The sequence below is a fragment of the Acanthisitta chloris genome, unplaced genomic scaffold (assembly GCF_000695815.1).
Source record: "Acanthisitta chloris isolate BGI_N310 unplaced genomic scaffold, ASM69581v1 scaffold4743, whole genome shotgun sequence".
NCBI classification, from domain to species: Eukaryota; Metazoa; Chordata; class Aves; order Passeriformes; family Acanthisittidae; genus Acanthisitta; species Acanthisitta chloris.
The window spans coordinates 58,565-82,324 of NW_008664160.1; the positions used below are offsets into that span (position 1 = coordinate 58,565).

At 42.3% G+C, this 23,760-nt stretch overlaps 1 protein-coding gene across 1 annotated transcript in view; it reads right to left on the reverse strand.

Annotated features, from left to right (window-relative positions):
• Positions 1–2,373: 2,373 nt before the first annotated feature.
• Positions 2,374–23,760, reverse strand: part of LOC103798924 (chromosome unknown open reading frame, human C14orf80) — a gene marked incomplete at its 5' end in the record, with an annotated part of 69,670 nt that continues 48,283 nt past the window's right edge. The window contains 2 exons of the mRNA XM_009071211.1: positions 2,374–2,733; positions 23,517–23,729. Coding sequence (XP_009069459.1) covers positions 2,374–2,733; positions 23,517–23,729 — 573 coding nt within the window. The remainder of the gene's footprint in view (positions 2,734–23,516; positions 23,730–23,760) is intronic.

A 23,760-nucleotide genomic window follows, 5' to 3' on the forward strand; every position in this document is an offset into this window, starting at 1 on the left:
GCACTTCTATACATCACACACACATGCACAGGCATACTGAGCACTGTCATGCTTGACATTCCACCAGAGAGAAAATACTTCTTCAGGGTCAAACAGGGGAAAGGTCTCTGCCTGTGGTCTCTGCTGAAGAAAGGTCCTTGGATGAACACTGAAGCACACTGCACTAAGTGCTGTGTGGTGACAAGAGTTGTTACTAGGAAATAAGTCATCCCAGAAGTGACTGCTATCAGTTTAAGTGGGCAGCAGGATAATACATTGTGGCATTCAGCATTAAGCCAAACCTGATAAGCCACAGCAAGGCATTAGCTAGACCTGCACTTGAATCCGAGTGCTCTTGCCATGCTCAAGAATATTTGCCTACTCTTCCCTGCCAAAAATCCCAGGAGAGCAAAGGATCTTGTGAGGGCAATGTTTTAAACCTAAATGTGAGGCAATATGAAAATTTCCTTGTATAAAAGCTAGAGGAGGATATAAAATGCTCAGAGAGAGACAGACTGGTGCTGCCACTCTTGTTAGTTCTAGGATATACTGTTTCTCTCCCATTCATGAATAATTTTCTGTGAAGCCTCTGTCTGAGTAAGTCCTCTTGTGCATTAAATGTCAGCAGCCCCAGAGCCAACACCCTCTCAAATCTGTACCAGCCTGAAACAGTTCTGTGCTTGGTACCCTGCATCTGCAGAGACTGTTTGGAAAGCAGAGAGATGTGGATTGGCTTTTTAAGGCCATGGATGTTCTTCAAGGAGCAACAGCCTGGACCCATCTGCCCCAGAGATTGATCTCACTAGTCTACAGGGGTTTTCTGCTCCAGGACTGTGCCCCCTCTGGTGTCACTGGCACACTCAGCAGGTTCTGACTGACAGACTCACTCAACACACACACACACACACACACACACACCCTGATCCCAGGGGCTGTCCCATCCATGTAGGGCTGACTTGAGTTGAGGTCTCTATCTGAGAATTGCCCTTCCCACCAGCCTTGCTCAAGCTTGGTCCTTGGACAAACCACCAGGTCCATGGGGAGGAAAGGCTGTCTGAAACTTGGCTTACATCTGAGCTTGTGCACTCCCAGCCTACCAGCAGTGCTGTCATCAACTGAGTGAAACCAGGGCAAACCAGCCCTTCCAGCATGATTCTCCACTGCTGTTTGCATTACCACTCACATCCACAAGAACTGCATGAGAACCAATACAGCTGATGCTGACGAGCAGGGTCTGGAAGCACCTGAAGTTTTACTTGATGCAGTAGAAACCAAGAGACCTGAGCCTTGTCCACCCACTCCACCTGCACACAGTTTCCCCATGGAGCAGCAGTCATACTGATGCCTTGAAGGAGGTCCTTAAAGGTGCTCACCTTCAGCTGCTGAGAGAGCCAAGAGCAACTGGTACTCTGTGACACAACCAAGCTGGGGTAGCAGACAGAAATCCAGATGGAGGAAAGCCCAGTGCTCATAGCAATTCACAAACGAAAAACAAACTGGTTTTTAAAAATATATTTATTCCTGAAAGTGTACAACTAGAATACAAAAATATTCATTGATGAAAGCAAAACAGAAAAGTGTAGGAAATGAAAGCCAAGCTAAAAACATTTGCATGTTCCAAGGGAAAAAGCCTCCAGAGACAGAGCTTGGAGACTCCCTCAAGCTTGGAAGTTAAGGTCATATTTCTGTATCACAAAAACTTCCTATAGTAGATCCATAAGTTATGTATCTCATTGTGACTCATGACTTGATGGAATGGGTTTCTAGTCTGTTCTCTTTGAGAACCCAATTACTTCAAGTGCAACACACCAGTAAATGAAATCGGTGTGCTGCTTTATTTATTATTAGGCAGTTGTATTTCTTTATCGTGACTGCATTATACCTGCCACAAATACTCCAAGCTCTTGAATTAAAACAGCACACTTTCTTGAACATTTCCAATCTCTCTAAGCCTTGATACTTTACATGTTCTCCAATACTTGGATTTTTCTGACTAATGAACTCTTCCATTTTCTGGAAAATATTGAATGCTATTAGTACTTCAATGCACACCCTCAATGTATGCCGTGCCTAGCAGCTGAGCACTGTAAAAGAACCCAGTGCTTGGCAGAAGAACTAGAAATCTGGAAGATAAAAGGGAGATTTATGCACACTCCCACCAAGGCCTAATGCAGAATTTAATTGACAAGGTTAGCCATAAAGAGGCTGCAGAGAGAGCCATCGAGGTTATGGTCCCAGCGCAAGTCACAAAGCAGTAACAAGTCATGATTCTCAGGCTAAAAAATTAGAAATTACATTTGGTTCCTCACCTCACACTCACCCACACCAGACTGCACAACGTGTCCTGATCAAGTCAGTCTATTCCTTTGCTCTTCTCAGTCCAGCTTTATCTCTTCAAGGGGAGATACAAATCACTCCATCCAACCCTTCTGCAACTTCATCCAGCCTCTGCCGGCACTCCTCCCGCAGCTGCTCCAGCTCTCTCTGCAGGCTGCCCTCTCTCATCCTCAGTTCTCTGATCACCTCTGCAGCACTGACAGCTGAAACAGCCTCCTTGCACACAGACTGACCCAAACCCGTTTTGCTGGCATGATGTTTGTTTCTCAACACCAGCCTGCATGAACCGTGCAGTTTATTCTTCTTTGGAGCACAAAGGTATGTAAGATCTAGCAGTTTGAGTTCAACACTCTCCTGTATCTTTTTAGCAGTGGCAGAGAACTCCTCCTTCTGTAGTTCTTCCTCTCTTGCTTTCACCTGTAGAGAAAAGACAAAAAAAGGAGGGGAAGAGTATGGTACATTTCTGTGAAAAAAAAAAATAATCCTCCCACCAGGAAACAACACCAAATGTCATGTTTGGACTAGGATGTACCAAAAAGAAGAGCCAACTGTGAGTGTAAACTAAAGCGTGTGGCAGTGAAAACTGAATTAAGCTAACATGTGTTTTCTATCAGGAGCAGCCTCAGTAACCAAAAAGCTGCCTGTAGTCATTTGTTTGCAGATTCACAGTCCACCAGCCCCTCCACTGATGAGTAATACACAAGGGCTCTGAATGCTTCCCTCTCACTGAGGAGTAGGTGGTTTGGCCTGAGAACAAAACACATGGAGCAAACAGGGAGACCCAGCAGAGCAACCTTCATCACCGTTGTGCTTTAAGCTACCAGGTTGTCATAACAGATTAATTGCCTCACCACTAACAGCATTATTTCAGTGAGCAAATGCTTTCTGTGCTTGGCAATGCTAAAAAATAGAGATGACAACTGTAAGCTACCAATTCCTTAATTTTCAGTTCTCATTATGGGGTAACAAATAAGAAAAGGAAAATAATGGAGCAGAGACAAGGAAGTAGAGGCCAAGACCAAAATGAGTACCAGGCAGCACTTTCACTGAAGACAGGTCCCAATAAAGGAAAAGCTTTTCTTGTGACAGAATCACAGTCTGGATGATAAAAGATGTATATACTGGGATTTCTCCAAAGCATTTGATTTAATGTTCTCTAACAATCTGATCTGAAGAACTTGCAAGATGGTAATTGCCTGCCAATTTTACTAGTGGATTAAATATGAATTCAGTGACTCATCTCAAAATGCAGTTGTCAGTGGGGAAACATCTGTAAGAAGAGGCACCCTGCTAAGGCCCTCAGGGAACTGGTTCTCAGTCCAATGGCATTTTCTGTTTCTGCTACGGCAACAACCTGCCAAATCAGCTCAATCAAAAAGCAGCAAAGTTTCAGAAAAGTGATGCTGCCTCTGCAACCTGCACAAACCCCAGAGCTCTCCTGAAACCTGTGCACAGTTCTGGAGTTCGTACTTCAAAAAAGCACAGGGAAACAGAGAGTAGGATTCAAAGACAGGTCACCTAGTGAGCCACAGCCCAGAAAACAAGCCTTAGAGTATGAAACTTCAAGAGTTCAAAACATTCCATTCAATGGAGACAGATAATATGATTTGTTTTAGTTCCCAAAAGACAGTGGAAAAGAAGGTGGTGAGAGACCAGACTTTGCTGACAAAGCCAAAAGAAGATCAGATGGATGAAAATTCAAGCCAGATATTCAGCTTCGGAGTAAGACATTGTTTCCTACTGTGAGGATAATGAACCATGAAATGCTTCATTGCAGCTCCAGGGATGAATCCTTTGGCCAAAGCTCAGTTCAGGTCAAGCTCAGTGCTAATGATACCCCCTTCCAGCCTTGAAATTGCTCTGCAACCCCTCCCCTTCCTGGCCGCGGGCGAAGCTGAACATCTCCTTGGGGTTTTAAATCTGCAGATCTGCATTAAGATATTGGTACCTCACATATTAGGGCTTTGACAAGTTCCCTGTAAAGTCAGGGATATTTTGGCAGCTCTCTGAAGCACCAGAGATCAGGCAGAGCTCAAAGCAGCACCAGCTGCAAGGACAAGAGTCCTACGGTAGCAAAGCCTCTCCTGCCTTTGCCACTGTCAAGCTACAGCTGCTCAGGGTCAAAGCAGCTGCTGTATCTGGTGAAAAAGGGATTTTTTCCATGGATCAGTAGGAAGGGTTTCACTACTAAAACAAGTTCAGAAGCTTATGACATAGAGGGGATCAGACTACACTCTGTTACAGTGTGAAACACTGCAGGTGCGAGGGCTGCAGTCAGTTAAATTTCCCCACTGACACCAACTTCACCAGGGCTCACTCACTCATCCCACGTCTTACATCAGAATAGCTTTGTGAGTTTTGCAGCCAAGTAATTAATCCTCTCCATAGCCTTCTGATGAGTTATTCTCACCCCTCAGCCTCCGCTTAAAAAAGATTAAGAAAATCAATCAAATCAGAAAAGGAGTAAATTTCTCTGAATTTTTGCTCACACATTAAAGGCTTTATCAATGCAGAACCATCTGTTAAAGGAGACCTCTGTTGATTAAGGCATTTGTATAGATAATTGAAGCTGAGAGAAGTCTATCTTTGTCCTTGTCCAAGAATCATGGGTCCCTTTTTATTATAATCCACAAGGAATCCCAGGACATCTCTTGCTGCTGACAAAAAGAATATCTGAGGTCCAATTCTCTAACACTACTTTAGAAGGAACAAAACTGAAAAAAATAAATTCAATGTTATCTGGTCTCCCCACAGCCAATGAATAAATGGAAAATGATGTTTGCACAAAGTGGATTTAACACTGGAATCCAAGATGGGAAAAATTTCCTGGAACTTACAAACAACATCACTCAGCAAACAGAGCCCACGAAATGTTATTTATTTTTCACATTAAACTCAGGCAGAAACCAGGTAGGGCTGGATGAAAGCATTTCTAATGAAACATGGGTCTTCATACTCTCCACTGGTCAAAACTGGAGAATTTTATTATCCATTATACAAGGCACATGATGGAGGAGCAGCATGCTCCTCTCAGCACTAAGTGCATCGAATTCTAACTTGCAGCAATAGCAGGGATAGGAATCATTACAGGCACAGCTGTAAGGACAAGGACAACAGCCTCACAGTTAGGCAGTCAGGGAAGCAGAAGTGCAACAAATTCCTACATCCAAGTGTCAGAAGGGCATTGCATAAGCTACCTTTTGTAGAGAGGACCAGTATCTCCTGGGATAACATTAGCTAAATTTAAGAGGGGAAATCTTCAGAATCATGAATATGAAATAAGAGAACAAGTTTAGCAAAGCACTATTTATTTCCTATCAGCACAATCTGGAATTGGAAAGCTACCTCCAGTTCTTTCCTTCCTGGAAGGCTCTGCAACCATATGTATGGCCACAAATACACTTGTTGCAGTTTATAGATTTCACTTGCTAAAAATCTCTGAGGGTTACCTTCAAGCAATATCCTTTACTCTTCACATCCTGAATGCTTGTGAAAATACTCAATAATCTCCTCCTGTATAGTTAATTGATGCTCCTTAACAGCTTGCTGTCTCCCATTAGTCAGCACACAATGATTATTCTACACTGCAAAACAATCTCAATAGACCACTTTGTATTAAACAAACATATTGTAAAAGATTAGGAGCCTCAGCATTTTGTGCCTGCCCGTCTCTATCCCACAGCTCTGCCTTTCAGTCTCAATCTACCAGCTGGAAGCTGAATTCCCAATTAGGTGTGTAGTGCTGTCTGACAACTGCTGCACATCCTCTCCAAATAAATACAACAACATGATAATCATCACTTCCACTCGTACAGAACCAAACTCATCCCAAGGGGACCTGGTGCACTTTGAGAAAATCCACACCAAACGTAGAGGGAATCAGCAGATGAAGAATTGGCATCTTCAAATTGACACACAGCCTGCTCTGCAGTGGGTACTGACCTGGTTAGCTGCTCACAGCAGAGCGACCACTCACAGACACTGCTGAGTCCATGGAGGTGTGCTGGCCCTCTGTGTGCTCCAGAGACAATGTATTCTACCAGATTTCACTCTCTCAAGGCCATGATAAGCAAGCAGGAACCTCCCATGGCACTCAGGTGTCCTCAGCAGCTCTACAAGGGCTGAAGATGGACAGATGCCATGATGGTAGACTGAGGCAAGTACTCTTGTTGGGTTTCTTCTCTTTTCCCTTCACCATGTCACCAACTGCTGTTTGAGACAGAATAGTGGCCAAACTGCCCCAAGTGCTCCTAAATGTTTTCCTTTAAATAACTTCAGTCTTCAAAAGGTATTAGAAGCTAAAAGGAAAACTGGAACACCTTCCATGTTCTAAGAAGCAGCCAGTGAGCTGGTGGAGTTGCAGAGACCAGTAATGAGAATGAAATCTTAGATGAGACTGAAAACTGGATGTAATCCTATGCCATGTGCTCTAGGGATGGCCATGCTTGAGCAAGGAGGTTAGACCAGATAACCCACTGTGGTCCTTTCCAACCCAACTGATTCTGTGATTTTGTGAAAAAGGACCAAAGTGACAGGCAGCCTGTGCTGCCCTTCCCAAAGCTGGCACAGTGCAAAGGGTTGGAGTGTGCAAATGCACAGATACTGTGGCAGATTTATATGCAGGAATATGCAAAGGAATAAGCATTATAATAAAACAGACCTCTTCAACATTATCTAGAGGGTGGGCAGAGACAGGTGGCCTCCAGTTCCTGATGTGGTGGAATCAAGCCAGGCAGGACATCCACAAAGTATGGAAAGGATTTATCATCTACCCCAGCACATCACTATGAGTGATGCTGTACTTCTAAAATTATTCATCTGACATCTGATTGAGGAAAACAGCCAAGCCAAAACAGAAAAGGATGTGTCCAACACAGAGTTGGAAAGAGGAACATCCAAAGGTGAGGCACATCCAAAAATCAGGCTGAACAGACAGCTTGGCTCAGTCCCCACCATGGTGGATTAACTTTTGAGCCAATGCACAGAAGAGACTTCAATCCTGCAAACACCTACACACACAATTAATTTCCCCAGCACTTCTTTATCCCTGTCTTCTCTGAAATGTCTTCTAACTGAAGATACCTCGGGCTGTCCTTTCCATCCAGACAGCTATCTCATCTATTTTCAGTCCTGGGAATCCTCTGGCTTTGAATAAATCTTATAACAATGATTTCAGTGGGCAAATCATGGAAAAGGTAACATGTCACACATTTTAAATAAGCTGTCTTCTACTTTCTTTGCATGTTCCACTGTTTTGACGCCACAACAGTAAAACATTTCTCCTGAATGTGTCATAATTTGTCAGGTGGACAGCCCCAGTCTTTCCACTGCCCATCTTGTGAAGCTTTGCTTCCATCAACTGCTTAGATGCTCTACACATTTAGCTCACTTGATGTCTCCTCAAAGAGGAAACCTTCCAGCCCCTCAGCTCCCTCACATCTGCCTGCACCTTACTGGTAATGAGCTTCTCAGAGCTTTGTGTTTCACTCTGTAGAGCTCAGAAACATCCTGGAGAGCCTGATCTCTCTCACAGTTTTAATAACTCACTAATGACAAGTGCAGTAAAAACTATGCACAAAATGGTCCTTTTTCTGCTAGCAAGCAAGCTGAATGTGAACTTATTTGGAGAGGATTTTACCAGCAAGCAAGACATCCCAAAGAGATGCTAAGAGATCTAGATAACCACATCATATTGCTTGAATCATTTCCAGTAATGGCCTAACAAAAGTGACAATCTTCCAAATGCTGGAAGTCAACATTTCAGCTTGTTAAAACTTCACATGGCACTCTGAAAGCCTGAGAAAGCAAATGAACACTCTGCCTCACAGTTACATACTGAAGGAAGCCACTAGCTGGAGATGGAAGTTTGAAAAGCAGCAGCAATGAAAGGTCCAAACACCTACTCTGAGGAAGAGTCGGGGGAGGCATAGGAGCATTTCCATTCTATGATCATGTTGTTGCCAGAAGAAGGAATAACAAACCAAACGGCTGGAGCTTCTTTTGAAGTGGATGATCTTCAAAGAAGGAATAACAAACCAAATGGCTGGAGCTTCTTTTGAAGTGGATGATAAAGACCAGAATCATGTCATTATTTTTAAATTGCAGATCTCTTCAAATTATTCTAGGAGTTTTGCAGAAACAGCTATAACAGTATTGTTGAGAAAAACAAACTGCACAAGCCTAGAAATGGCACATTTTCTGTCTCCTGTCCTGTCTGTCCACTCCTTCTCGCACATTTCTCTTATGAAAGGGAGAAACCCCTAGGATGAAATACAAGTTATCCTTGCCATGCTGTACAGATACCACAAACCTTGATGCCTGCCTTTGCCAGAAAACACCGTGCATCCTGCTCCTTTGTGCTCCTCGTCAAAAGGAACAAACAGAAAAATCTCAGATCTTGTCTTTTTGGGCTGGGGAGTGAAAGGAAATTAGGAAATATAAGTGAATGCAACATCCAAGCCACCAAGTCATGCTCCTTTGCTATCAGAGCATAATAACCCAACACCTTTCATAAGCTCATCTAGTTCCTCTGAAAACACCAAACAGCATTTGACTTGCAGAATATTTTACCCCTGAAGGAAGCTCATTGCTGAGTTTTATTTTAAAGCTATCATATCTCCCCTGTACCTGGGGAGTTTGAAAGGGTGAAGTCAATTATTACATGCTTGGAAACATAAGATTAATGAGGGGACAGACTGCAGAAACAGAAGAGACCTGCCTGGCTCCGAGCAGCTCTCCAGCACATCACAACATCCCAAGTGTGGGGTCCCCAGCCTAGAGGAGCTGCCCAGAGCCCTCAGTCTCCATGTAAATTGAGCAGACTCACATTCAACAGAAAGCATCAACCTTAAATAAAGATCTATAAGTAAAAAATGGAAGTGGGATAAGCACAGAGAGATTGCCATCACTCAGAGGATGCCAGCGTGGACGCTGTGCAGAAATCCTGACAGCTCAGCACTGGAAACCAGGCATGGCAAATTAAGGCTAGTTTAGGGGCTTTCACTTTCCAGAGTGGAATCCGGGTCAGTCCAGGGGCTGAACCTTGTCAACACTTGTCTTGACTCAGTACAAACCTGAGTAACACTTTATGAAGGACCATTATTTATACCTAGAGTTGCCTTACAGTTTCTATCTAGTGGTTTTTTCCACTACCACTCCCTCCTACCCCCCAAGAAATGCCTTGCAGAGCTGCAATCCCAGATGACAGTCTATCCAGGATGCAGAAAACAGGATGGAGAAAGATTTGCAGACACCTTTAAGAAAGTCCTCCTTGTCAGCACTGAAAAAAGAGCACTGAGTACAAAGCAAAAGAGTAGAAGTAAATTATAAGCAAAAGTATCAATACCATGGAAGGGAAAAGAGAAGAGTCCACTCTAAGCATAGCAGAACTATCTGTAGGTATTAAATAAGTGGAATACAATCAAAATAGTCACAGGGAATCCACAATTCCCACCCACAACCACTTTGTGCTTGCATACACAAATTTTCTCACTGTACAATACACATTCTGCACCTTGCTACACACAGAGCAGTGCTGAGAAACAGCTCCATGGTCTGTCTGTCAAAGATGCCCAAGCAGAGTCTCAAACATCATTAGAGACAGAAAGAACTGAACACACCAGCACCATTGTTCTCCACGTTTCTCACTGTACAGAACAGCAATCAATAATCCAAGAGGTTTGTGTGTCCCCAAAGACACAAAAATCAAGCCTTTTTCACACATAACTAGGGTGAGAGTTTTACACCTCTTTAACAATAAACAATAATTTGTCTAGGGCACCAGTTTCTTGTAACAAAAATGTTTTCCCTTTTTTTTGTGTGTTGAACAATGACGGTTAAGGGTATGACAAATGCTTCCCTTCCTTAGCTGTAGACAGTGACCCATTCAGCTTCAGAGGAGCAGAGAAAGGAACCATTTCAAGGGATGCTGTAAATGTGTAAGTGGTGGAAAATCAAATCCTGCAGCTCCTGCTGCTGGGAGAATTTGTAGAACAGGAGGGACAGGACCCTGCAGAACCCACGAAGTTCAAACATTTGCTGAGCAGGAAAATCAGGTGCTTAAGCTTCAGAAAATCATCTAAAGGCATTTGCTGCTTATACACAAAAGCCCACATGTTAGAGCAAAAGCAATATCTGCAATCAGCTGCTCTGGAAACACAACATTGAGTAAGCAGGTGTTTTATTATAAAAAATACCTTATCCTAATTTCAAATTCATGTCTTATAGTAACTTGCCCAAATGTAATTTCAAACCTGTAAGAAAGTTACAGAGCAAGTACTGCAGCTCTATAAACCTTGTCTCACTGAATCAAGCTTCTCTGCTGTAAGCTTTCAAGGTTTTTAATTTTCTGCAGCAATTTCTACACACTAAAGAGTAACCAGTTTTAAAAGCTGGAAACCATCACTTTCTATTTTAATAGCTGAAGACTTCCCACACTGTCCTGCCTAAATGAGGTTTCTTTCTTCTCGTGAGATCCTTGATTGTACACAAAGAGATTTGAAATAGCCCATTTAATACCAATGTTCATGCATTTATGGATTAAAGTAATAATAAACTGTCTAACCCACCACAAAGCATAGGCATATCTCACCCCATAATTTCTGCAATGTTCTGCTACATTTTTGTAAGTTACAGGGTTCCTTCTAGAAACAAACTTTTGGGTTTTTGAACATAGGCTCCAGCAGATCAAGAAAGTGCCCTACTGCTGTGTTACCTCAACAGTGAAATACATTTATGGCTAAAAACACACTACTTTGCAGCAAGTTCTGCCTCAGCCACTGGGCCTTAAATCATCTTTCATATAAAGTCTAATACCCTCAAAACTCCACTTTTGTCTAAGAACTGGCAGAACATGATCCAGCTATAACTTTGCCTTGGTTAAATTGCACTTTTCTCACCTCTTAAAAAGCCAGACCAAATAATTCCTTTATTACCTCTCCTTTAATCCTTTCCAACCTTTCAACTATTTCCCAGCTGTGATGGTGCTGTAAGTGGGGCCAACACATTTCATTAAGCTCTGAATTGTGATCTATATCTTATCTGTCATTTAATGACCAGTAGCAGATAGCAACACTTAGTTGCCAATAACCTAACAACTTTTCCATGACCCATTACCCTCTATTTCCCAAGACCATGAAATGGAAAGGTTTGCACACATCCAAAACCTGATGCTGTAGGCAGATCAAGCCAGTTTGAGGCACATACATGGGTATTTCTTACTGAGCCCACACCCCAGCAACAATAAGAAATTGTTTCTTTTGGCTTAACAGTAATTATAACAGCTAAAGGAAAATTTCACCTTAATATAATTCCTAATTTCTAACACTCATTATTAGTTCAACAAAAATCTCAGGCCTTTGGAACTGATGGTGAATAAATGAAAGAGGTGATCCCAAAGTAGTATTAACGGGGGCATTATTTGTACCATAAACTATGAAGGCATTTTAGAAGGGTTGTAAAGCTGAGCTATAGCAACTGACAGAAGATCTAATTATACAAGCAGCTGCATTCCAAATTTTGCCGGGATTTGCAGTTTCCTGCAATTAGAGAGGAATGTATGCATCTCCAATCTTATGCATTTTAAAGCAAGACATTTGCCATCCCAGGCACACCTACTGCCATTCCAAAACAAACTGACAGGGAAGTCACAGAGAGGCAAGGTACCTGGGAACAGACAGCATCCTTGAACGGGGGGAGGAGTCCTCGGAGGAGAAACTGAAAACACGGTTTTAAAAGTGGAAGGTACATAACTGCATCCAGCAAGAAGAGCTGCCACAGTCTAGCAGGGCAGTGCTGCTCTGTGCTTCCTCTGATTATACTTTGAACAGTGCAAAGCATTCCCTAAGCCTTCAGATCCACAGCCACACTGTTCTGCAGTGGAAAGCTTTTAGCTGGTAAAGAAGCACAATAATGGAAAGTTAGACATTAATTAAAGCGTTTGACTGAGATAATTTCATAAAGACCTGATCTTGTCTGAGCAGATAACATGTTTTTCTTGGGTTTGTTTTTGGGGCTTTATGCTTTGCCTTTTTTTTCCGGATAATCCAGTGTATCTGTATTTAAGACTCATGTATCTAAATTCGTTGATAGGAGTCAGAAAAGTCAATTTAGCTTAAGATAAAGGAAAGGGATACAGGATTAAGAAAATAGCAAAGAAAAATGCTAAGATTTTTCAGGGCCTTTACCAGAAAAATACAAATATACCTCCAAATATCAATACAAAAGCACACAACTGATAAAAGCATTACCTGTGTGCTGAGCCTACAAATAACTATGACACAGGCAAAGCCAAAGGGAAATTAATCCTCTTAGGCCTGAGAGCAAGTGAACTCTGTGACCGCTGTGCAGTGAGCTCGTGTGAGCAGACTTGCTTACAGGAAGGGCTTCACCCAGCTCTCCTCCTGCAGTGCAGCTGCACTGGATCCTACCCTTGAAGAGATGCACAGAGGCAGGTCCTTCAAGAAGAGCCTTTGGGTTGGACTGCTAAAGGACATAACTGAGGCAAACAGCCCAGAACTAAGGCAGCTATGCTGAAAGCCTCACCCCTCTCCAACAAAGCTATAAAAATGTATCCTGGCTCAGGGGAGACCTTATTGCTCTCTACAACTATCTGAAAGGGTAACAAGGGACAGGACAGGAAGAAATAGCCTCAAGCTGCACAAGGAGAGGTTTAGGTTGGATATCAGGGAAAATTTTGTTATGGAAAGGGTTGACAAACACTGGAACAGACTGCCCAAGGAAGTGGTTGGGTCACCATGCCTGGAGGGATTTAAAAGATGTGTAGAAGTGGCACTTGTGAGGACATTGTTTTGTGGTGGATTTAGCAGTGCTGGGTTGGACTCTATGATCTTAGTGGTTTTTTTCCAATCTAAGCAATTCTATGATTCCATGATTCTATTCTATATTTTCTGAACACTGTTCCTGAGTTTTTGGCATATGCAATTTGCTCTTCCAGTCGTTAACTTTTGAGGAGAACAACTAAACCCGAAGGAAAAACAAGAAACCAAAAACCAAAACCAAACAAACAAACAATAACCAAAACCAAACCAAACCAAAAAAAGACAGGAGTCAAAACTGTAATGTAATCACCTATTTCAGCAAGTCTGCAGAACCAGCAGGACAAATCCTGAAATAATAAATGGTCTTCAAAGAAATTTCTGCATCACCTCTGTTCACCTGAAGAGGATGCCAGCAAAGAAAGAGCATCGTTGGCAAGAGCATACAAGAAGATGACCAGAATCACCATGCTCTGGAGCTAGGAGCTCATCTAAACCTCTTCAGCTCCTTCCCAAGAAGATATGTAAGCCTTCCACCTGGTACAGCCTCTGGTCCCACTGCTCTGAGGAAGGTGGGACAGCTCCAAGCAGGAACACCAAACTTGTATATTATTTATCATCAGCTACAAAGATACACAGTTCAGACTTGTGAAGGTCCTATACGCCACACAATTCTGAATGCAAACTACAGGGAATAAGAGAAAAACATCTGTTTCCTCCTCCAGATTAGAAATCTTCATCATTTTACAGTAATTAAAAAAGTTCCATTCTAGCATTTCAGGCTTTTATAACACATTTCTTTTTAACTATGCTTTTTAATCTCTAGACTTTTCCAAATCCTTGAATTCAATTAGAAGATCACACAAATTAAAGTAGTAATAGGCACAACTGAAAATACATGATATGAAAACCAGAATATGTCAATGTAAGTAAGTTAGACACTTGCAAAAAGGCTGCAGGGCTACTGTGAAAAAGACCCTGACAACTACAAATTACAAAGGAAGGCAACAGACAAGTATTGCTTTGTATAATAAATTGCTCACTTACTTTTCAATTTGTTCGACCAAACTTTTATCTTGGGCAGCAGAGACAAACACTGATGATAGATCATCTCAGATCTAAGTGTCTTGCAGAGGCTTGGAGGGTCCCACTTTGTTTTAAGAAGACTTTTATCACTGTGCAATATGAAAGCAGCCACTTGAGAGAGAGTGCTCCTTGTGCCTTACACTTCTCTATATTAGCCTGCTTTGGGAGAACAGGAACAAATTCAAGCAATGTAGTCCCTGTACAGACAGCCAAAAAGGACTGTTGATACAAACCACTCTTAAGATACACAAAGGTATTACCCACCTAGTCATACAAGTTTTCAGAAAAGGGTTTGTATGCAAAAATTACAAAAAAACCCCTACAACAAACAAACAAGCAAAAACCACCAAAAAACCCCCCAAATCCTTCCCTGCCCCTCAACTTCTAGGGAATTGCTTTACCCACAAATTGGTTTTGTTTTCAGTTAGAAAATACTCCTTTGTCCCTTCCAGGGGTTTTGTATAACTGCTGCAGAACCCCCACGAGCACCCAGCCCTGCAGCTCTTCTTGCTCTTGAGCAAGGCAGAAGCAATGCACCCAGAGCAGCAAAGGTCACTCCAGCAACTCAGCCTATCCACAACTACAGCATGAGCCAAATGAACTTTAACTCCCAGGTGGAGAATTATCAACAGAAAACATTTTCAGAGTTTCACTGAAAAAGCAGCTATTTTCTAAAGCCAGTGCTCCTAAAATGCATTCAGCAGTTTCTCTTATTATCTCAGAATCTGATAGTGAGTAGCAGCTGTAGGTGGATGTGAAGCTGCTTGAATGGGCACTGTGACTCTTGCAGAAGTCAAAGGCCAGGCCCTACAGCTAGTCTGAAAAGGGAGAAAATCACACGGCTCTCAGGTTTGAGAGAGTAAGAGCAAGAGCTAAAAGCTGTGAGTTCTAAGCTCAGAAGTGTACTAAAGCTTTATTTAGATGCATTTCTGGCTGGAAAAATGTGTGACAACGGAAAATTACAGGTTTACTTTTATGTCAGCTCTTCTACAAGCACAAGGGACAAAGACACAGAAACAAGTTGGATACTTTTTTCTCTTATGATCAAGTACCCTTGATTTCAGGGCAGACGACTGAGAGAACAAGGCCAAGGTTTTAAGGAAAAAAAGGAAACAAAGTTAAGCTTTGAAGGCATGAATGCAAACAGTCCTTCTAAAAGCACCTCACCAAAAAAACAAGCAGTACTGCAAAGTACGCAATGACTAACTCCTGCTGGCACAGGGGAACTCATCCTGACAGTGTGCCCCGAGTTGCAAAGCAAGCCAAGTACCTCCTGGAAGTTACTGTTCCCAAAACCCACCCTGAAAGGTTCAGTAAAACACACTAATAGTGTTCCAGGTAGAGCTATCTAAAATACAGACACTGGCTGTGGTGTTTAACATGGTCTCTGTCAGCCAGAATTAGCTATATCCCCCAGGTCTTGCCCGTGTGGAGGACAATGTTTGTTGTAGTGCTCACCACCTCCAAGATGGTCTCAAAATCCATCAGTCAACCTTGTGGTCGCTGGTACCTCAAATCCCACCCATCAGCCTCCAAGCTTTTCACATTCCAAAGGTAAAGGTGGTGCTAGGACCTGTGCATCTGAGCCCTACAGGCATTCCTAGTCTTCATCCTTGTTTTATTTTGTGCTTTAACTTTGAGAACCTAAGTGCTACACTTATTTCTTAAAAATGCACTAAAACATTTACAGTGGCTGCAAAACACATTCTCTCATTGCAATGGGGGTTTTTTTTACAGTTTATCGTTAAATAAAGCTCATCTAAAATTTATTGGAGTATAATTCTCCAGCTGCATTTATTGCATGTTTCATTGCCTTGGTCAATACCCAATATCTTCGTAAATAATGCGAGTAAAATATTAACACTGGTTATTTATTATACTTTAACTGATCCTGTCACCCAAGCAAACATTCTGCATTTCAGCAAAAGAAGGGAAAACAACATCTTCTGGGAAGCAGGAAAAACTGTCACCCACGTTTACTTCAAACCCCAGAGTTCTGCACACAAAACAGGAGACAGCACTCAAGTTTTTAATGTTTCTCTCCTCCCTAAGGAGCTGGAGTCTTTTAGCATATATGAGCTCCATGAAAAATGTCAGGCTAGGTAATTTATTTTCAGTTAGAGCTTTTCTGTGTGTTTGCAATCAGTTTGCTGATTTAGCCACTGGTACATAGAGTGCCTCTGTGTCTCACACAGTTCAGCACTCATTCAGCAATCTGCACAGCAAGATGCATCTGCAAATGGAGAATAAATACTTATCTTTTTCAACCCTTTGTATGCTGCAAGCTTAACATTGACTATTCAAGTCTGGCCAACCTACACAGACTTTTCAGAAATGAGCAAGAGTCGTTCAAAAAATCTCCCAGCCTGGCTGATCTGCAGTAACTTTCCATGTGCATGCCAGCCTTAAACCAGGCTAACGAGGGGCTTTGGGTCTAAAGCAGATGTTAGATCCTGCTGTGAAGAGGAGAACGACGCACAGAGATGGCTCCTTTGCTTCTTCCATCACACCAGAGAGCACACTGCCCTCCATGAGCAATCACTTACATCTCCACAGGCACTTACCAGAAGCAAGCAGTCTCGGATCTCCTGCTAGGAATATTGATGAATGACAAATAAACCAATGCAAGAAAATACATGAGCAAAGAGTGAATGTAAAGATCAGGATTTACCTCCTACTGTTTACAGCAGATTCATGGCTTCTAATAACCTAAATCTGCTAATAATATGGCAGTTCCATCAGCAGCAAATTTAATCCTACATTTAACTAAATAAGAACTACACATAAGAGCCATTAGCCCTGTCTCTCCCTGCCATCCTCCTCTCCATGTCCTCCACTGCTCTCTTTGATGGATGTTTTGGTTGATCTCTGTGGGTTTCCTCCCCCTGCCCAGGCATCTGGGCCCAGCCAACCATGTACTTCCAAAAGCTGCTCTTGTGGTCTTGCTAGTTCTTCAATTTCTTTTCGCATGAGAAGCTCCACTGACAGCTGCTCAGTGCTCCAGATGGAGGTTTGCAAATACAAAGTAGAACACAGAAATGCTCTGGGACCGGGAAAGGGAATATGCTGACTGAGGAAATACACCAGCACTGAACCATTCCCTACCACTCCTCCACTTCCTCCACCCTAGACAGCCTGGATAATTAACTACTCGCTACACTAACATCTTCATATTAGCAAAAAGCCCAGAGAACTAGAATAAACAGCAGCAATAGCAAAGATGCAATGCGAACAGATTGCTTAAAAAAACAAAGAGTTTTTGACAAGCCTCAGAGAGTTCTTTCTCCAGTGAGAAAGCTCAGCTATCTCTTTGCCACAAATCCCTGGTTTAAGGCAGCAGAAACACAACCTGGCCCCACACCAGCGCAGGAGGGAACACAGCACACCAGGAGCCTGTCCAGCACCACCAGTGCTCCTCACCATTTGCATGGTGGGGAAAATAATGAGGTAAAATATTTCCCTCATCCACACACATACTGCACATGCCTTTATTTTCATGCAGGTTAGCCACAGCACAACCACCAAACACTAGCAGTGGCTACTAGGGACTCACAGCTCCTCATCCATCTCTCCAATTCATTACGAAGCATACAGAAGAACTTTGGAAGTGCACTTGTCTGAGTAGATAAAGTTCAACTAAATCTCAGTAAGAAAAACAAAAAATCCCAACCAAAACCAAAAGGATGTAGGACTATGTTTCAGCATCAGCCTCTGGAGCTGCTGCTCTACTTCAAATACTTAAGCCTTAAATCAAAGTGCATCAAAAACCACTAGGTATTTTCTCAGTGTAAGATCCTTAGAAAAAAGAGCTCTTTTTGTTAGACTACAAGGTCTCCAGCAGCATGTTGTGATGAGCTGGCAGTGGCAAAAAGTTTAAGTGAATCATAGAACACTTGGGATGGAGTGAAAATGCCTCTGCATTTCAGTCCCCACCCCCTCCACTTGATGGGGTGACCCAGGCCATTTCTGCCACTCCTGCACCTCCCCTCTCCCTTGAAAGAGAAAATAAAAGACCACTGTTCCACACAGTCTCTCTCCAAGAGATCATGAATTCAAAGGGTATCTCTTCTGAAATGGGGCAGCCCTGCATCCTCCCAGCCCTATCCAGGCTATGGGTGCAACAGTTTGGGAAGGTTAGGGGTTACTGAATAGAAGGGGAAGCGATTGATCAGGAAAAAAATACACAAACAAAGACAAAATGTAGCTTTCAGTGCTCTTCCACCATCATTAAGGAGGTCTGGTATGGGCCAAGGATTGTAACTGCTTAAAGTCTCAACTCTGGGTACTCAGACACACCATCAGCCAAGCATGCAAGCACAGCCACCAGTATTTCTGAGGAGAACTCTAGTGTGAAAAGAGCATGTTCAAGCTCAAGTTAATGGCTTTAAGCCTTTCTGGTCCATACTTCAGAGGTATATGCATGAACAAGCTCCATCCCATCATATCACCATCTCAAAGGAGTCTGGCTTGCTTTTAAACGCTAGTGAACACAGAGGATCTCAGGATACAATATCCCAAGTTTCAACAAAAGCTCAGAATGGTATAAGCATTTATGTGATGAAAACTGAAACGATTACCGTTTGGAGTCAAATACTCTGCATCCCAGCTCAGGGATGCCAAACGTTTAACACAGGCTGAAATCAAATCCTCCCCTCGAATAGAGGAGCAGATAACATGAAATATTTAGAAAGGATAAAGCAAAAAACCAAGTTCTCTTCTGGAAATAGGAGATTGTTTCTAAGAGGAGAAGCATTCTCAAAGCTGAACCATTTCCCTCCACCTTTCTGATCATTTACAGCTCCCCAAAATGTCACCAAAGAAATTATGATTATTTGCCCAATACTGCACAGAAGAGAGCAAAGCTAACAGTCAGAAAGCCCCCACATTCAGATCACACCTCTGTGATACTCCTTTTCTCCTCCAAGATACTGAACACATTGCTGCCTAGAGATGGGTATCAGTTAAAATGTCATATTAACCAGGGTTTCACAAATCACCCAAATATCACTGCTACATTCAAATGTCTTCTAGTCAATGTCCCTGAAAGGCGAAGCAGTTTCAGGGTCATTCCAAGCACATAATCAAAGAAACAGCTGGGGGCAGGCAGAAACAAACAAAAGAAAATAAGGAAACAAAGAAACAAAACAAAATACACAAAATTAGTTCCTTAATTTCAAGGAACTTAAGAATGATAGGTTTAACTACCAGAATCACAGTGTGCAAATGATCAAACTTGCGACAAATAGACACATTGCCCCTGAAACCAAATCCTGAGACATGATCAGCTGTGGTTAGTGGCAGAAAACAGGCATCATGGTGTAGCAATGGCTTTAACACACCTGAAATACCTCTACACAGTCCAAAATCAATCAATCCATCAATTGAAGTCTTTCATAAATGAAAGACACTTCAACAGGTTTTCAAGCTCAATCGACATTCTTAGAGCAGGTCCAACTCTTCTTCAGCCATCCCTAACAGACATTTGATAACCTGGTTTGTACAGGGTCCAAGAATGGAAACTGCACAGCTCACCCAAAGTGAGCTAGACATTAGTCATTTTTTTCTTAGTATCTAATTAAAACCTCTGTTGTGATTTACACACATTTTTGTCCCATTCATTGAGGGCATGGCTGGGGAAAAAAAAAGAAAGCTTCTTGATATTCAAAGAATAATGTACCTTATCTTAGTCTTTCAATTTTTAACATAAAGAACTTCAAAGCCCTTACAGTCCAGACTTATTTTCATTTTTCTCTTCTGGACTCTCCCTAACTTCTCTCCTGAATGGTGATGCTCAAAACTGGATGTAAGGAAAGAGGAACTGTACCTTAGTAGATCAGAGATCCATGTAACCCAGCACTGTCTCCAATACTCTTCAATAACAAGTCACTAGGCAATAGGTTTAGGACTAGACAAATATGTAACAATATCTCACTGAAAGATGCAACTTCCTAAACTCCAGTAGTTTACAGTTGAAAGACCTTCCTGATCAGAGAATACTTGCCATATTTCTTACTTAATGACTTTTCTTCATTAATTTGCCCAGTAATTCCCTCTTGGTTCTCCTATCATGAAAACCAAGGAGCATCGTAAGAACAGTAAATGTGTTTCCTCCTGCTCTGTTGTGATACCCCTCTTCATTCTCTCCTCTTCTCATGCAAGCAGCCCAGCCGAGGTAAGTTTCCTCACAGAGAAACCCTTTCACAGGTTGGGTCATAACAGGATCCCTTCTCTGTGCCTTTTCAGCTCAGTCACCTATTTTTATTTATGAATGGAACTAACACAGCACATGGCATTCCAGGAACAGATGGGGATATTTTAAGTTTTGCTTTCTTCTGCTTTCCTAACAGTTTTTAGGATTCAGTTTACTATTTCTGACCACTGACATTTCCACAGAGCTCATTCATGTGCCATGTCAATCAGAAGAAACACATGTAAGATTATGATTCTCCCTTCAGATCCATATTCTTAGATTTATCTCCACGCAATTTTATCTGACATTCTACCACTTCATTACTCAATTATTACTCAATAATCCTTTGCACTTGTCCTTCACATGCTCTCAAGGATTTAGTCTCCTCACCCCACCTGGGCACCCCTTTCCCAGAGCTGTGGCATGCTGAGCAGCACAGGCCCAAGAGGCCCCAGCAATGACTTTCTCCACAAACCCATCACAGCCCTCCCTGTTTCCTGCTCTGCCGTTTGCTCCAGGGGAAGAGAAAAGACAGTCATATGGGCAGTTTATTTTTGTTGAGAATCTTTTCAGGGACTTTATCAAATACCATTTGTAAATGCAATTAAACTATGTCAATCCAACTGCCCCTGCCCACATGCTCATTGGTCCCTTCAGAGAGCTCCAACAGATTTTACAGTCATGATTCCTCTCTGCAGAAACTGTGCTGTCTCTTCCCCAGTATATCACGTTTCATCGTGTGCCCTCAATTCTGCTGTTCAGAACAGTTTCTACCCAGTTGCCTGGCACAGACACCAGGCCAACTGGTAAGAACAGACACAAATACTCTGTGGATTAACATGCTTTTTTCTGAAGTACAAGGCAGTGGACACAAGAACTGTAATAAACTGCACTGTCCCTCAGCTGGGCATGGCTGTGAGAGCCAAGATAATTTTCAGATGTCTTAGTATTGCAAGATACAAAGCTAGTGATAATGACTTTAGCTACTGCTGTATCTTCTGTTTGATTTTTTAAAAAAAAATACAGAAGGAAAGGTTTGATAAGCTTATTTCTCCAGGGAAACAAAAGACTGAAGGGGTCAGAAACATACAACTGATAGAGGAGCCTGCATTCAGCAAACACCCTGGCTGTGGAGACAGACCACAGGCAGGAAGCATCACATAAGCAGCACCACTATGCAAAGGAAGGGTTGATATAAAAACGATTGATGGAGAATCACCTGACCCCCAACACTCCAAAAAATGCTGTCATGTAGCATTAGAAAACAATTCTGTTTCAGGGCATGTAGAAGAGAAGCCATTTGTGATAAACACACTTTTAAGAACACACTTAAGATGCACTCCATTTATTACCCACAGTCACAAACCCTTATGACATCCACAGAATCTCAAACACTGGAAAATGATCAACCATTATTCAAATCCAACCAGTGCCTCTATTTAAAAGAAGAAATGATCGGTTAAATCTTTTTGGACTTAATCTCCAAATGTAAGTCTGAAAAAAATTCAGTGTGGTATTACATAATATTCAACAACATATTTTACAGCATATGTATTGTCATAGATAAGAGAAGTCAGAGTATATCTTGCTTTAGAAACCACACACTGGAACATTTATTTTTAGAATTCAAGGTCTGAGTTGCCCCACAACAGTCATGTCCATTTTGCCACAGAAGCAACCGATTCTGATGATGCTAGAGATCTGCCTAGTCCAGTACTCCATCACTGACAGTGATGGACAGCAAGTGCCTAGAGAAGACTCTAAGACAAAGGCAAATACATGGAGATACGTCCTCAGAATATTCCCCCAGCCTGCAACGATTTGTTCTCCTGCTAACTCATAAGTTTGTAACTCGTATCTGCATATTTTATAGTCTTTGATGGATTTCAGCTTCCAGAGTATGTACAACAGATTTCAAATCCATGTACACTGCTTATATGCACAGTGCCCTGTGGGAAGAAGTTTTGTTCTCTGTGTGAAGCAGCAGCTCCTTGTGCCTGTCCCTATCCAACTGATCCTAATTAGTTCCTTATCCTTACAGTGGAAGAGAGCCATGAGCTCTCCACACACTTTTTCCATGCTAGACCCCTTTTGAACTCTTGGGCAAATACTTCTTGATCTGACAACCTGCCATTTTCCATTTTGTCAGCTGATCTACAATCCTTTCTGCCAACACTTCAACCTAAAACCACACACTCCTGTCCCTCCTGAACAGAAAGAAATTAAATACACCAAGCAAAAATCTCTCTCCTAAGTTAATACAGACACAAATTAATGATACAGAGATTTTTGTTACTGCTCTATTTGCCCCAACTGTTTCTTTTACTTCTCTTCCATACACAGGTATTACACATTCTCTGGTATCCTTCTCTTCTAATGCCTAAAAAGAATCACTAGGTTTTTTACGCCTGCTTCTTCATTGTATCTTCTCCTCGTGCCAGCATGTTAATATTCAGAATCACCTTCTACATCTACATTAACAGTTCCTTTATTTATGCCCCACCACCCGCTCTGGGTGCTTCCCAGTGTCTCCCCATCCTTATGACAGTGAACACCACGTACACCTCCTTCATATCACCTGCTTTCCTCTGCATTCAGCCTCCCACAGCCAGTCTGTCTTCCATCAAATCTTGTGCTTAGTCTCTTCTCTCACTTCACAGGTTTCAAATCCCTCTTATTCCTTCCCCCATCAGAAATTTCAAAGACTACTAATTCAGTGAAAGATGACAAGCTCTGGCCTCTCCCATCCTTCTTTCCCTGTGAATACCTTTCTTTATTTTTCTTACTATAACCATTACTGATGCTTTCAGCCTGCTGCATCTATCCCCTCTGGGGGCTGCCACAATTTCCTCCTCTTCTCTTCTCTCCTCTGTAACCCCTCCTTTGATGCCTTCCCTTTCCAAAAGAACACTTGTTTTGTTTCAGCACGCTGCCTCTCCGGGACAGATGCCTACTTTGTGTTTGAAAGAGCACTTGGCATGCTGTGGGCATAAACAGACAAGTAACTGCAGATCTGACATGGCGATTGCAGCAAGGTTGACAGGGAGCAGTAACAGCAAGGCTGCCCTAGGATGGGCCACAGCAAGAGAGCTGAAAATACAGGACCTTAAAAACCACTTAATGGTTACGAACTCCACCCAAAGCCTTACCTTCTCACCCCACGCAGCCCTTCGCTCGCTTACAAGCTTATGTAGCTGATCTTGGAGAGACGTCAGATCTCTGGATAATCTGTCAATTTGCCCAGTCAGACTGTCAGCCCAGGGGCAGCAGGAGGTTGCCTTTGGCAGCCTTCTTCTCTCTACGTGAGTGTCCTGGGACTTGCACATATTTCCCTCCTCAGCCGTATCATCCAACACAGTCTCCTAAAGGAAAAAGAATAAATGTTATTTTTCA